General features: G+C 41.3%; 1 protein-coding gene across 1 annotated transcript in view; it reads right to left on the reverse strand.

The window, feature by feature from the left end:
• pan3 (poly(A) specific ribonuclease subunit PAN3) overlaps window positions 1-11467 on the reverse strand; it is an 85983-nt gene extending 74516 nt beyond the window's left edge. The window contains exons 1-2 of the mRNA XM_052026078.1: window positions 10637-11467; window positions 6677-6795 (exon numbers count right to left, since the gene is read on the reverse strand). Coding sequence (XP_051882038.1) covers window positions 6677-6795; window positions 10637-11015 — 498 coding nt within the window. The 5' untranslated portion in view covers window positions 11016-11467. The remainder of the gene's footprint in view (window positions 1-6676; window positions 6796-10636) is intronic.
• Between the last annotated feature and the right edge of the window lie 2864 nt (window positions 11468-14331).

Below are 14331 nucleotides of genomic sequence, written 5' to 3' on the forward strand. Positions count from 1 at the left end.
CACCCCTACCAGACTCAACAGGGTCCCCCTTGTCCTCACATTTCATCCCACCAGTCTACATATCCAACACATCATTCTCCGCCACTTCTGCCATCTCCAACAGGACCCCACCACCAAGCATACCTTCCCCTCCCCACCCCTCTATGCCTTTTCGCAGGGACCGCTCTGTGTGACTCCCTAGTTCATTCCTTACCCCCCCCCCCACCCCCCACCTATCCCATTCCCACCCCAGGAACTTTCCACTGCCCCCGCTATGGGTGCAATACCTGCCCCTACACCACCTCCATCCAGGGACCCAGACAGTCCTTTCAGGTGAGACAGAGATTCATCTGCACCTCCCTTGACATCATCTACTGCATTCAGTGCTCCGTGTGGCCTCCTCTACAGTGGTGAGACTAAATGCAGACTAGGTGACCGTTTCAATGAACACCTGCGCTCTGTCCATAACCGTGACCTGCATCTCCATTGCCAGTCACTTCAACTCCCCCTCCTACACTATCACTGATATATCAGTCCTCGGCCTCCTTCACTGCCAGGAGGTCCGAGCACAAACTGGAGGAAGAGCAGCTCATTTTCCGTCTTGGAACCTTGCAGCCTGATGGCATGAACATTGAATTCTCCCACTTTAGGTAATCCCCCCCACGCCCCCCCCCCCCCGCTTCCCCATAAACCCTCCCCCCACCACCACCATGCTTTTTCTCTTCTTCCCATTCCCACTCTTTTTTCCCTACCTTTTTGTTTTCCTCTCTCCTTACCTTTGGCCCATCCCCCAGTGGATCTGTTCTCCCCTCCTTCCCTGCGCCTGCCTATAACTATTTCTTACCTGCATCTATCTATCACCACCTTGTGTCCACCCCGCCTCCCCTCTTTTGTCCACCTATCACTGCTCTGCTTTTCCCTCCTATATATTGGGCTTCCCCTTTTCCTATCTTCAGTCCTGAAGAAGGGTCCTGACCCAAAATGTTGACCGCCTGCTTTTCTCCACGGATGCTGCCTGGCCTGCTGAGTTCCTCCAGTATCATCGTGTTTTTCATGGAGATTCCAGCATCTGCAGTCCTTTGTTTCTCTACAACTACATTTGTTGTATCCCTCTACTTTATTATCTTCTAAATATTTATACATGCTGGGCAGCACAGTGGCATAGCTAGTAGAGCTGTTGCATCATAGCACCAGAGACCCACATTCGATCCCGACCTCAGGTACTATCTGTGTGGAGTTTGCATGTTCTTCCTATGAACATGTGGGTTTACCCAGGTGCTCCACTTTCTTCCCACATCACAAAGGTGTACAGGCTGGTAAGTTAATTGGCCATCGTATATTTCTCTAGTGTTCAGGTGAATGGTAGAATTTTTTTTTGGGGGGGGGGGGGCGTTGGTGGAGGAGTTTATGAGAATGTGGAAAGAATTAAAAAGAATTCAATGGAGGATTAGTGTAAACAGGTGATCAACGGCCAGCGTGGACTCACTGGGCTGAAAGGCTTGTGTCCCTGCTGCATGTCTCTTTGTATTAGAGCAAGTCATTGCTATATCCTCCCTTGTTAATATTGAGTATCCATGTCTGTAATCCTCCTCATCCCAAGTGTTTTCCTCCCTGTAGTTTGGTTTGTTTGCAATCAAATCCCTCATATCTAAACTTCAAGTCTGCTACTCAATCCATATCTTTCATAAATTTAAATCCATTCAAAACCCACTGTGTGTCTCCTATTCCATAGTCAGACCACCAAGTCTGTCCTAAAAACCTACTTTGGTTCACTTTCCTATAGCTCACACTTAAGTTTTTCATTCTCACATTTAAATCCTTTCATGGACTTATCTACAACCCCGCACCCAACGACAGCTTTCTAACTTCCACTCATGCTACAAATACTCTGCCTCTTCCCCCCAGACCTCCCCCAACTCTCCTTAACCTTCTTTGACCTTTTGGTATCCATCTGCTCCCCTCCCAATACGTCCTGCATTTCAATATTCATTTTTCCTTTATACCACTGTGAGCCACTGTGGGACATTTTTTAATGCTCCTCTTCTTGTAGATAAAATAAAGTGTTTTACTTCTAAGATAACTGGTTCAATCTGGACTCACTGTCAATTTAACTGTAGTGAGAGCCTGTCATCACTACAACTGTTCTAACATAGTATCATAGAAGGAAAAGAATTGGCAGCTATTTGGTTCACAAGCTGTGTCAAAGCTGGGTGTTCAACTGAAGCTGACATGTCCTCTAATCCCATCTGTTGCCATTTTTCTGTTCCTACTAAAATGCCTCTTTTCAAATTCTTCAATTGTCTTTTAAATAGTTACTTTCTCTATTTTATTAACAACTTGCGTCCAAACAACCTCTCACGTAGAATTATTTTTCCTCCTTATCTTGTTACTTTTACCATTACCTTGTCCATGCAGAACTGATAATAGCTGATGTGAACTATTAACCTTTTCAAGATCTGCCTTGAAGAAGAAATCTGCACAAATTCCCCTTGATCAATTTTCTCAGCTTTTCTAACATACAGACTCTCATTGCTGATATTGCTATTATGATTTTTACCCAGAAGCTATATGGAACCAAAAATGACATTTTTCATTTCTATAATGCCTCTAATGTCGTAAAAAAATTCCAAAAATCTTCATAATTAGACATAATCTGATACTGAGCATATAAAGGAGAGGTCAGCAAACGTTTGGTCAGAGGATTAATTTAAGAAAAAAGGGAGAGGTAAAGGGGTTTGAGAAGAAAATTCCAGAGCCAAGTCAGCTGCAGGTACATCCAAAGATAAAGTACTAAAAATCAAAGGGTGCAAAAAGCCAGTAATGTACAGATTTTAAAGAGATGAGGTTAGAGAGGGCACACAGAAATTCACCCTTACAGAATTCACAAATCACTACCCAAAAAATTGAAATACAGAATAAGTTCTATGAGCGAGAACTTTATGTGGAAAAAAAGTAAATAAGTAAACACAACTTTTTTTCCCAATTTGCTTTGACACACATGCAGATAACATGGCTTCGCATAACAGAAAATTGTGATATCACCCATTTTCTAGGAATGCAACACTCCGGTAACATGCAGGTGGCCTGTACTCAAACTCTGGATTAATTAACATCTTGTATAAACTTAAGAAGAACACTTGGTTGATTCTTAATTGAGTGCCCCTTTTTACAAAACCAAAATCATCTTCTTTCTTTTAAAACCTTTATTCCATTTTTTTTAAGAATCTCTGTACCCGAATCTTGTTCTCCCAAGTAATCATTTTCTCAATACATTTCAGTTCATATAAAATTCAACTCCTGATAACCTAAGTTCTCCTGTGGATTCTTACATACATTACCACAGTCTATTATCCTCATTAATTTTCAATATTTGTAGTCTGTACTTCTGCCCATGTCTAAGAACATAAGAAAACAGGGGCAGGAGTAGGCCAGTTGGCCCTTCAAGCCCCACCATTCAATGCAACCATAGATGATTTGCCCCAGGCCTATCTCGTCTCCTGAGCTAGTTTCACATGTTCCTCAATTCACCAATCTTTTAGCAACTTTCACCTTAAATACCCCAAATTTTGTGGGGTCATTGAGAGTTTCAACATTGATCTTCTTGTGGTAATGCTTCCACTAATGTTGATGTTTTGGCGAAAGATTGATTGGCAATGAGAGTGCAAATTAGGCTATGGTCAGTCCAGCATCATCAATGCCTGTGAAGGTGCAGGTGGTGCAGACATCATTATGGTCCCTCACTCAGAAAATAATAAAATCTAACAAGACTGGAGCTTGGTCAATAGGTGGGGAAACATCTTGCTGTGACATCTTGTGCTTCTCTCTCAGACTGAACAAGGCACTTGTAATGACGAGGCCATGCTCTAAGCACTTCGGCAAGAGAAAGACTCTGTTGGAGTTGCCTCCCCTACTCCTTCCTTGTTGGTCATACCAAATTCTACTGCATAGATAGTAATGCTCACACATGGGTGAGCACACATACACCTACCAGGTCCCAGTCTTGGGCCGCGCACCCAGCCACACTCCCAGTACTGATTTGGTTGTAGTGTGCATATTATGCCATTTCTGGAGTTCATATTTTTAGAATGTGACGTGAGGCTATTTACTATGAAAGGAAACTGTAAAAATTCCCAGAGATGTTTTTTTCTGTGTTATAGGACAGAACAAAGTAAGACAATTGGACGGCTTTTTAGAGGAATGATGAGAATGTGGCCTTGTTCAATGCCATTTACTGAATCTATAAAAATAAATTTAGCATAAATGCTTAGGGCATTACAACCAATAAAAATATCTTGTCATCTCTCTACATTGTGCTTTACGTGCCCTTGCCTTCATTCCATCCATTGCAGTGGTTAATTAGTGCTAGGGGCTGGAAGTCAACAAAGACTTACAGGGATATGGTGATATGCAAGCAACATGAAGTGTGGTTAGGACATAAGCAGGAAAGTTATTGATATGAATTTTACAGGGGGTGTAAGATGGGATACTGCCCTTAGGCACAATGTACGTATTATAGAACTTGGAGGTGACAAAGACATGCAAGTTTACATCACAGGTGGTCTGAACTGAGGGAGGAAAAAACTAAATTTGTGATTATCCCACCATTCTCACTTTGAATCTTCAATATTTGCCTTGTAGGCCATTCAGCTCCTATTTTGCTTCAACCTTAGATGCAAGTGTTGAAACTTAATATTAAATTGTTATTAAAGTATGGTGAAAGGAAAAAGATACATATTATCCTCAAACTATATCATGTTTAAACTTGGAAAAAATTAGGAGTGGTACTGTCGATCCTTCGCTTAAATTTGAAGATATTTGGAGTCCATTTATTCAATATTTTCAAATGATGTAGATCCCCTTTAAATAACTTTCCAACTTGGAGGAACGGACTTGACGACATAATATTGCTCTGTTTCTACTGAGAAATTTTAGCCCAGTTTTTTTTTCCCTTTTTTTTGTTGTTTGTTTTTCTTTTGAAAAGTTTTTTTTTTGTTTAGTTTATATTGTTTATAATTTTTTTTTATTGATTTGTGTTTTTTTTAATTTATATAATAAATCTTTTTCTTTCCTTTCTTTTATATTATATTCAATTATTAAGAGATCGTTGGATCTACAGATTTTTTTTTATATTTTATTGTTCTTTATGATTATATATGCTATGATTGTTATCCTGATCTTTCTATTACATGTATAAATATTGATGCTATATATCAATCTGTATTAATTTGAAAACTAATAAAAAGATTGAAAAAGAAAAGATACATATTATCAAGGACATACCCTATTATGTTATTATAAATTTTGTGTTTTTTTTCTCAAAACAATTGACTGCACTTCAAAAGTACTTCAATAGGTCCAGGAATAGGTGAGACAAAGGTAATACTTCTGAAAGAGTGAGGCTATGGGGAATAAGTTGTAGATGGTGGCATCCCGTTTTCATAGTGCAGAAGGCAACAGACAGATAGGTCAGAGTGGAAATGGAGAATTGAAGAGGCAAGCAACAGGAACCCCATGATTTCCACCCAAGGACTGAGTGCAAGTCAATACAGTGACCCAATTCATACTTGGTTTCTCTAGTGTAGAGGAGACCATATCATGAGCACTGAATGCAGTACCCAGGATAGTGCAAATGAATTGCTATTTCAACTGGAAGGATTGTTTCGGTCCCTGGACAGTGGTAAGGGAAGAGGTAAAAGGACATGTGTTGGATCTCCTGTGGCTGTATGAGAAAATGCAGTAGGAAAGGGAGTGACTAGTAGAGACTGAAAAGCAGATTAGGCTAGTTCCTCGCAAACAGTGAAAAGGAAGATGTGTCTGGTGGCTGGATCTCATTGAAATTGAGAATGACGATCCATTGAATGCAGAGGCAGGAGGGGTGGAAAGCAAGAGTCAAAGGAACTCTTTTCTTTCTCTGTCCAGAAGAGGGGCTGAGAACCAAACTGCAAGAAATGAATAAGACGTGGTCAAGGCTCTGTCTATTACGACAGAGGAGCAGCCACAGTTCAGAAAGGAGGACAACACACAGAGGCATCCACTTGGAAAATGCAGTCATCAGAACAGATATGATGGAGATGGAGAAAGTGGGAGAAGGGAATGGAGTCCTTACAGGAGAGGATGAGAGGAAGTATAATTGAGATAGCTGTGGGAATCTATGGACATAATGCGAAGGACATCCAGTTCAAGCTCTCCCTCTCTAAGTGCTCTTGTTAACCTGTGACCTGAATGATTACATCCACAGCTTATCCTCACAGCAATCCCAGCCACACCCTATCAGAGATATTCTCGTTGTCCTTGTCTATCCCTCCGCCACCCTCTCTACAACTTAAAGCCAACTTGTTTTCTCCTTTTCCCATTTCTAATGTAGGGTCTTTGACCTTAAACGTTGACTGTTGCTCTTTCCACAGATACTACATTATGTTACTCAATTGTGGTATTCATGGTAAATTAATTTTACAGGAAACTTATAGCACTAACTAACCTGCACAAGTTCAAAGACACTTTGCACCCAATATACAATTTCTACCCCAATAATAAATCAGTAGCATCTTTTTTCTTTGCATGGATATGCTGAATATCTCCTACAACCACTATATTTTTTTCTATCACAAGCAATCTCTGCAATCCACCACATTCAGTGCAATATTTGGATTAGTTATTTCAGTACTGAAAGCTATTTTCAGTGATAAATTCACAATACCTGAATCAAAGGGTACTTTGGCTCAGGAGGCCCTCCTCCAAAGCCATTGACCCCAATAAAGCTGCTGCTGAAGTATGAGTTGGTGAGGTTATCTGGTATTGTTGTATCCATTCCTGGAACTGAAAAATAAGAAAGTTTATTTCAATGATTACCTAATTGTCTTAACTTTTAACATCAAAATAATATACTAAAGCCCATTTTTTTTAATCCTTGGGATGCAGGCAATATTAACATTAATTTCTCATCCACAAGCCTGGTAAGCATGTTATCATTACAACAGGCTATTTTTTTTAAACAAAAGTCACACCAGCATGCATGAAACCAATTGTAGACCAGATATGGAAGGGACAACATATGTAAACTTATAGCACTAACTAACCTGCACAAGTTCAAAGACATTTTGCACCCAATATACAATCTCTACCCCAATAATAAATCAGTAGCATATTACTGTGAACAACATATGTTTTTAATTAATCTGGCACCATCACACAAGTAACCAGATTTACTAAATTCAAAACTCAGAATGTTCCAGTGCCACAACTGCTACAACACCTCAAAGTGATACTGTAGATATTTGCTAAACTTATGACACATTAAAATTAATTGTCGTTGGAATAAATTCACGTAGTTTAACCTATCTCATGCAAGGTGGCTGGCACAGCAACTAAATTACCAAGATAAGTGGTCCAGAGGCCTGGGCTAACAATCCAGTGACCAGAGTTCAAACCCCACCATGGCAGCTGTAGAATTTAAGTTCAGAGTTAAGCTTAAATCTGGCATGAGAAGAAAAAAAATAATCTCTAATCACAAGTATAATCATCATAAACGTACTGAATTGTTTTCAAAATCCTATCTAGTTCACTAATGTCTTTCAGGGGAGGAAATCTGCTGTTCTCTCCCAATCTGGCTTGTATGCGACTCCAGACCCACTGATGTGGTTAACTCTTAAATGCTCTTTGATATGGCTTACAAAACCACTCGGTTCAAGGCATTTTCAACCCTCAGATTCTGAAGAATGAAAAAATAATTTAAAAACCTTGCCAATGTTTGCTAAATTCCAAACTTTCTCAGAAAGAATAGATAATTTGTTACCCAAATATATGTATCATTTAGAATATTATGTTCAGTTTTGGTCACCCTGCTATGGGAAGGATTCTATTAAACTGGAAAGGGTACAGAGGAGATTTACGAGGATGTTGCAAGGACTTGAGGGGCTGAGTTATGGAGAGAGGTCAAGCAGGTTGGGACTTTATTCATTGGAGCATAGGAGAATGAGGGGTGAACTTATAGAGGTGTATAAAATTGAGGGGCATAGATAGGGTGAATACACACAGTCTCTTTCCCCAGGGTTGGGGAATCAAGAACTAGTGGGCATAGGTTTAAGGTGAGAGGGGAGAGATTTAATAGGAACTTGAGGGACAACTTTTTCACTCAGAGGGTGGTCAGTACAGAATGAGCTGCCAGAGGAAGTGGTTGAGGCAGGTTTATTAACAACATTAAAAGGTACTTGGACAGGTACATGGATTGGAAAGGTTTAGAGGGATATGGGCCAAATGTGGGCAAATGGGAGAATGGGAATATGGGAATGGGCGTCGGCATCTTGGTCGGCAAGGGCCAGTTGGGTCAAAGGGCCTGCTTCCATGCTGTATGACTCTATAATCAATTGCAGACAGGCACATATTCAATAAGGTACTACAGTTTACATCACAGAAACAACCCATTTGACCTAACGTTCATATTTGTGCTTTTGATCTACATGAACTTCCTTCATGCTTATTTCATGTCACCCAATTAACATATCCTTTTATTTCTTCCATCTTTCATGTATGTATTCAGCTTTACCTTAAATTCATCAAGGCTATTTGCCTCATTTACTCCATGTAGTAGGCTCCAGGCAAAGACTTTTCTCCTAAATATCAAATTTGATTCATTCATTATTATAATATTTTCACAGATTCCGGCATCACCAGCAAGGCACAACATTTCAGTTTTGAACCTATCAAAGCCCTTTCATAATCTTGAAGACCCACTTAAGTTGCCGTTCAGTCCTCACTTTATTAGTGAGAAAAACCCCAATATTTCAATCTACTCCTCCAGGTATACCCTTTAAAGTCTAATATATCATTTTTGGATCTCAAGTTTTATTTAGTAACATGAAGACTAGTGCTGTACATATTGCTCCAAATTCAGACTACACAAAACTCTATTCAAAATAAGCTTAACTTCATTATTTTCATAGTCTCAGAAATACAGCATGGAAACAGATCCATTGGCCTGTTAAGTCTGCATCAACCATCCATTGTACGTTAATCCTTTTTTTTCTTATTCTCCCCATATTCTCTTCAACTTTCCCTAGATTTTATCACTCACTTACACATTAGGGGCTATTTACAGTGGCTAAATAACCTACCAACCCCCATATCTTTAGGATGTAGAGGAAAATGAAGCACCAGGAGGAAACCCACATGGTCACAGGGAGAACATGCAAACTCCACACAGACAGCATCCGAGGTCAGGATTGAATCTGTGTTTCTGGCACCGAGAGTTAGCGGCTCTACTAGTGCCAAGAGTATCCCTCAAGAAATACTTCACCCACAGTTTCCCCAAGACAATTATCAGGTGCATTTGAACATTTGCATTGTATCTAAATCTAAGCCTTTAACTCACTAGCCTGGAACACAAAAAGAAGAAAGCTCTGCAAGGCTTCAGAGTGCCATCTGTTCTATTTTGAGCAACGTACTTCAACAAAAAAAGATACAAGCTCTTGAGGAGTTACAACAGATTTACCAAGTTTAACCCTTTAAAACAGCATAAGGACAGGTCAAGTACTTAAACCAAAAGGATGTAATAGAGTAGCTTCCGAGGACTGATAATTCAGAAAAGACATCTTACTAAAGAGTAGGGCCAGGCAGAGTGAAATCAAGAAACATCTCCTACTTCCCAGCCCCTAAAAAGACTAAGAAAAAAAGTGCAATACAAATTGAACAGCACAAGGGATGAAAAAACTAGTTCTGTACTTTCATTCCAGATGTCCAAACCACTTCCAACTCAAGTAATGTACAATCAGCAATTTTACTGTATTTATTCTGTCTTACTCATGACTACATATTACTGTTAGCTTTTTTGCAATTTCTTTTAATAAAATTGGTCACAAATGAAGTCTCTCTGCCCAAATGTTACCAGAGATTTAAACAAAAATATCTAAAATGATAAAATCTCCCGTCTATTATAGATACTTGCAACTGCAATCTTTTGTGTAAGCCAACCTCAGTTTCTACTCCATCCCTATCCCAACCACTAGCACCGTCACACTTGTAACCATCACTGCAAATGACACACCAATTTCTATCGTCAAAACCAATCTGAATAGACTTTTGATCATCCCCTAATATTCCTTGGTTTAACGTCTATTTCCACTCGTTCCTTAAACCAGATCTATTAAAATAAGAAAACAATATAAACGCAAGCTTACTTGCACAATCTTTAAAGTCTGCCAGATTGATAAAATTGTTAATCTATTCATTCCTGACAATTTGAATCTAACTCGTGTGCTCTATCCATTAATTTCCAAAATAAACACCTATTGTTACATGATCGTAACAGATATACTAAACATAATTTGAATTTTATTTGTCATCGTTGACAATTTAGATCACTAATCCGTTTTCACAGAAAATAGGCATCCCTCAACCTAACAAAAATGTACAGTCACTCCCAAAATATTCTTTATTGGCAAGATCGGCCCAGAATAGCTGTACTCTCGGTCTTTTTTTGTTTTAGCGCCTTCTTTTCCGGGTCAACTTGACAAGCGCAAACCGCCGTTTCCTTTCGAGGAGTATTTTTTTAAAAAAAGGAAACCAAGTTTATTTGCATCTTGCGACAGCATCTCCTTCGGACCGCGGGTATTTTGCGGACAGGTTTTAATAAACGATGTAAATGTATCCGCAACACACTCACTGGTGAGAAGCTGCCCAGGCTCCACCAAGCTGCTGAGCTCGTTTTTTTTGGGCCCTCCGTGTGGGAATCCTCCTCCTCCTCCGCCTGCCGCTGTTATCCCGCCACCACTAACACCCCCTCCACAGCCGCTAACGGAGGCGACACCGCCAGCAGCCCCTCCTCCGCCGCCACCTACGACTCCCGGCGTGGCCGCGGCTCCCAGTCCCGGGTGGTTGTTATTGACGACAAGACCGAGGCTCGCGGAAGCGGCGCCATTGTTGGGATCCTCGTGTAGGAATTGACATTCGTCGCCGTAGAAACAGGTCTTGTCCTTGGCATAGTAACGGCAGTACTTCACCTTGCAGCCCACGCCCTGCAGCCCGCCACCGCCGCTGTTCATGGCAGGCGGGGACGGGAAGAGACTGGAGAAAGCCACCTCAGCGGCGGAGAAGGCGGCGATAGGCAGCGGGGCGCACAGCCGCAGTTCCAGGTCCGGGTCCGGCCGCGCTGCTTCTCCCACAATTCAAATCCGGTGCCGTGGCGGAGCCGAACAACATTGGAAGGAGAACGGGTGGGGGGAAAACACGCATTGACAGTGTTCAGATAGGCCCGGTGCCTCCGTGCAACCCCGTCTCCTTCGCTCGATCGGGGGGGGGGGGGAGGGAAGGTGACGGGGTTAGACTCAGGCTCCCAGCAGCGAGGTGTCGTCTCTACCGATGGTGGGAACCGCTCCGACCGCAAGTGGAAGTTTTCCTGCCCCTTTTTTTTCCGGCTGAAAGCGGCCTCCTTCGAGGACCCGGCTGGCGCCTCGCTGCGCATGCGCGACCCTGACGCATTCTGGGCACCGAAGGAATCAAAACAAATTTGAGGCGCGTCGTCGAGTGAGGGGAAGTGGAGGGTGGGCGGCCGTCACTCTGTTTGGGATGTCCTCTCGTAGGACTAGGCTTTTTGTCAGTTCTCGTCAGCATTTCACTGAATCATGCAGCTAGAAAAACCAAGAGGCGTTGTGGAAGCGGAGTTAAAAGGGATTTAAGGTTTAGATGCGCCTTTAATTTGAATTCTACCTACACGTTGTGAGTACAGTGAAGAATTCTTTTGCGGGCGGAAGAATGTGCTTGTAACGAAAACAGAAAGTGCTGGAAGAACTTAGCTGCTAAAGCAGCATCTGTGGCAAGAGAAATGAGTTAACGTTTCGGGTCAGGAGCCCTTCCTCAGAACTGGGGAGGGGTTACAGTCTTGAGGAAATTGTTTGCGAATTGGCCACGCAGGTTAACAGACGCTGTCTGGTCTTATGAGCTTTTACAGCATGTTCAGTTTTTGCCAATGAAGATTGTGAACTGGATAATGTAACTAAAGCATATTTACAGCATATTGGATGAAAAAAATTAAAAATCCACGGAATCACAATTGAAATTTCATACATTAAAGTTTTGGAAGTGTTTCAATAACAAAGCTTTAATGTATTAAATTTCAATTGTGATTCAGTGGATTTTTAATTTTCATCCAATATGCTGTAAATATGCTTCAGTTACATTGCCCAGTTCACCATCTTTATTAATAAAATCTGAAAATGCTGTAAAAGCTCGTCAGATCAGACAGTATCTGTTACCCTGCATGGTCAACTTGCATACAATTTCCTCAAGACTGTAGCCGCTCCCCAGTTCTGAGGAAGGATTCCTGACCTGAAATGTTAACTGATTTTTTTCTTGCCATAGATGCTGCTTTACCAGCTAAATCGTGTTTTAAAATCAATCCAATGATAGACCGGGACATCAGCGAACATAGGTGTGATTCCTGAACGAGACTTGGTGTGAGTTAGGACCTGCAGCAGAGATTTGGGATTTATGGAGCTTAGGGTGAAGGAAACTGGTCAAGTAAACTGTGAAATGGTCAAATCTATAGATAACAAAAAAGGATGAGAGTCTCAGTTGAAGATTTGCCAGATAGATCCAGAGTTAGGCAGGTATAAAAGTAGGACTAGGTGTTCCTAACAATGGCACAGATTTGTGATGTGAAACTGATTTTGGGGTGAAGTACAACACCAATGTTGCAAACAGGCAGATTCAGCATCTGGGAAGAGGAAAAGTAATGGTTAGGAAATGAAATTTGTGGCAGAATTTCAAAAAAGACTGGTTTTATGGTTGGAGGAAAGTTCTGTTCATCCAGTACTGGATATCAGACAAGTAATCTGATAGTTTAGTAACACTGGAGGGATTAATAATGTGGCGTAGTAGATTTCAGTGTCATCACTGTTCAACAGTGTGCATCCTGATGCTGTCCTTTCATGTGGTAGTGCTTAGGGATGCCATGTTGATTAAAAGAAAAGGTGGAAAGACGTGGAAGCCGTGGAGAGGGTACAGAGGAGATTTACAAGGATGCTGCCTGGAATGCGGAGCATGCCTTATGAAAGCAAGCTGAGGGAACTCGGCCTTTCCTCCTTGGAGAGACAGAGGATGAGCGGGGACCTGACAGAGGTGTATAAGATGATGAGAGGTATTGATCGGGTAGATAGTCAGAGGCTTTTCCCCAGGGCTGAAATGGTGGCCACAAGAGGACATAGGTTTAAAGTGCTGGGGAGTAGATATAGAGGAGATGTCGGGGGTAAGTTTTTTACTCAGAGAGTAGTGAGTGTGTGGAATGGGCTGCCGGAAACAGTGGTGGAGGCAGATACGATAGGGTCTTTCAAGAGACTGTTAGATAGGTACATGGAGCTGAGTAAAATAGAGGGCTATGGGTAAGCCTAGTAATTTCTAGGGTCGGGACATGTTCGGCACAGCTTTGTGGGCCGAAGGGCCTGAATTGTGCTGTAGTTTTTCTTTGTTTCTAAAAACAGAGAATTGAGGATTGATTCTTGGGGGATACCACTGGTAACAGTTTGGGAATGGAAAGGAAAGCTAATGCATGTGATTTTCTGCCTATGACTAGATGGATTGGGATCAGGAAAGTATGGTCGCACTTGGTTTTATCACGGTGGAGGGGTATTGGAGTGGTCAAGCATGTGAATAACTGCAGACTGTCAAGAGGAATGAGGTTTCATTTAATATTGTCGTAATTGCATGCATGTCATTTTTGACTTTCAAAATAACATCATTATGTGGTGGGGCAGACACAATTCTTGAAGCAATTATAACCTGCAATTATAATTAAAAGCAATTTTGGGAGAGGTGGCATAGATCTGGTAGCTGATTCATTCAAGTATTTTGTAGAGATAAAACAGTTGTGGAAGGTTAAGAGACATGGGGTCATTTAGGAGATGGCATATTTGAAGGACATTGATGCTGTTTCTGGGGAAAAAAGGAATCTTTAAAATATCAGTTAACATGCAATTCATGAAGGAGTGTGAATAAAAACAAAGAGGTGGAAGGCATGATGGACAAGATAGGAAAGAAAAATGTAAACTTGATACACAATAGGGCAGATGGATGCCTAGAGGAAGTTTGAGTTGTGGGAAATAAAGGAAACAACAGAGGCAGAGAGAGGGTGATTAGGGATTCAGATAACATAGATGGAGGAGGTCAATAGCTGTGGAAATGTTGTGGCAAAAGGTAGAGGGGAGGGTTCAAAGGCTAGATTCTAAAAGTAATGAAGGTGCATTTGGAAATGAATTTGCTGAGTGTTACTTGCAGAGTGGAGGCGGAACATAGATTTAAGAAGGGAGATAGTAATGGCGCAATACACATAATTGAAAAGAGATGGCCTTACCAAGTTTTGATGCC

Source organism: Pristis pectinata, chromosome 11 (assembly GCF_009764475.1).
Source record: "Pristis pectinata isolate sPriPec2 chromosome 11, sPriPec2.1.pri, whole genome shotgun sequence".
Classification (NCBI taxonomy): Eukaryota; Metazoa; Chordata; class Chondrichthyes; order Rhinopristiformes; family Pristidae; genus Pristis; species Pristis pectinata.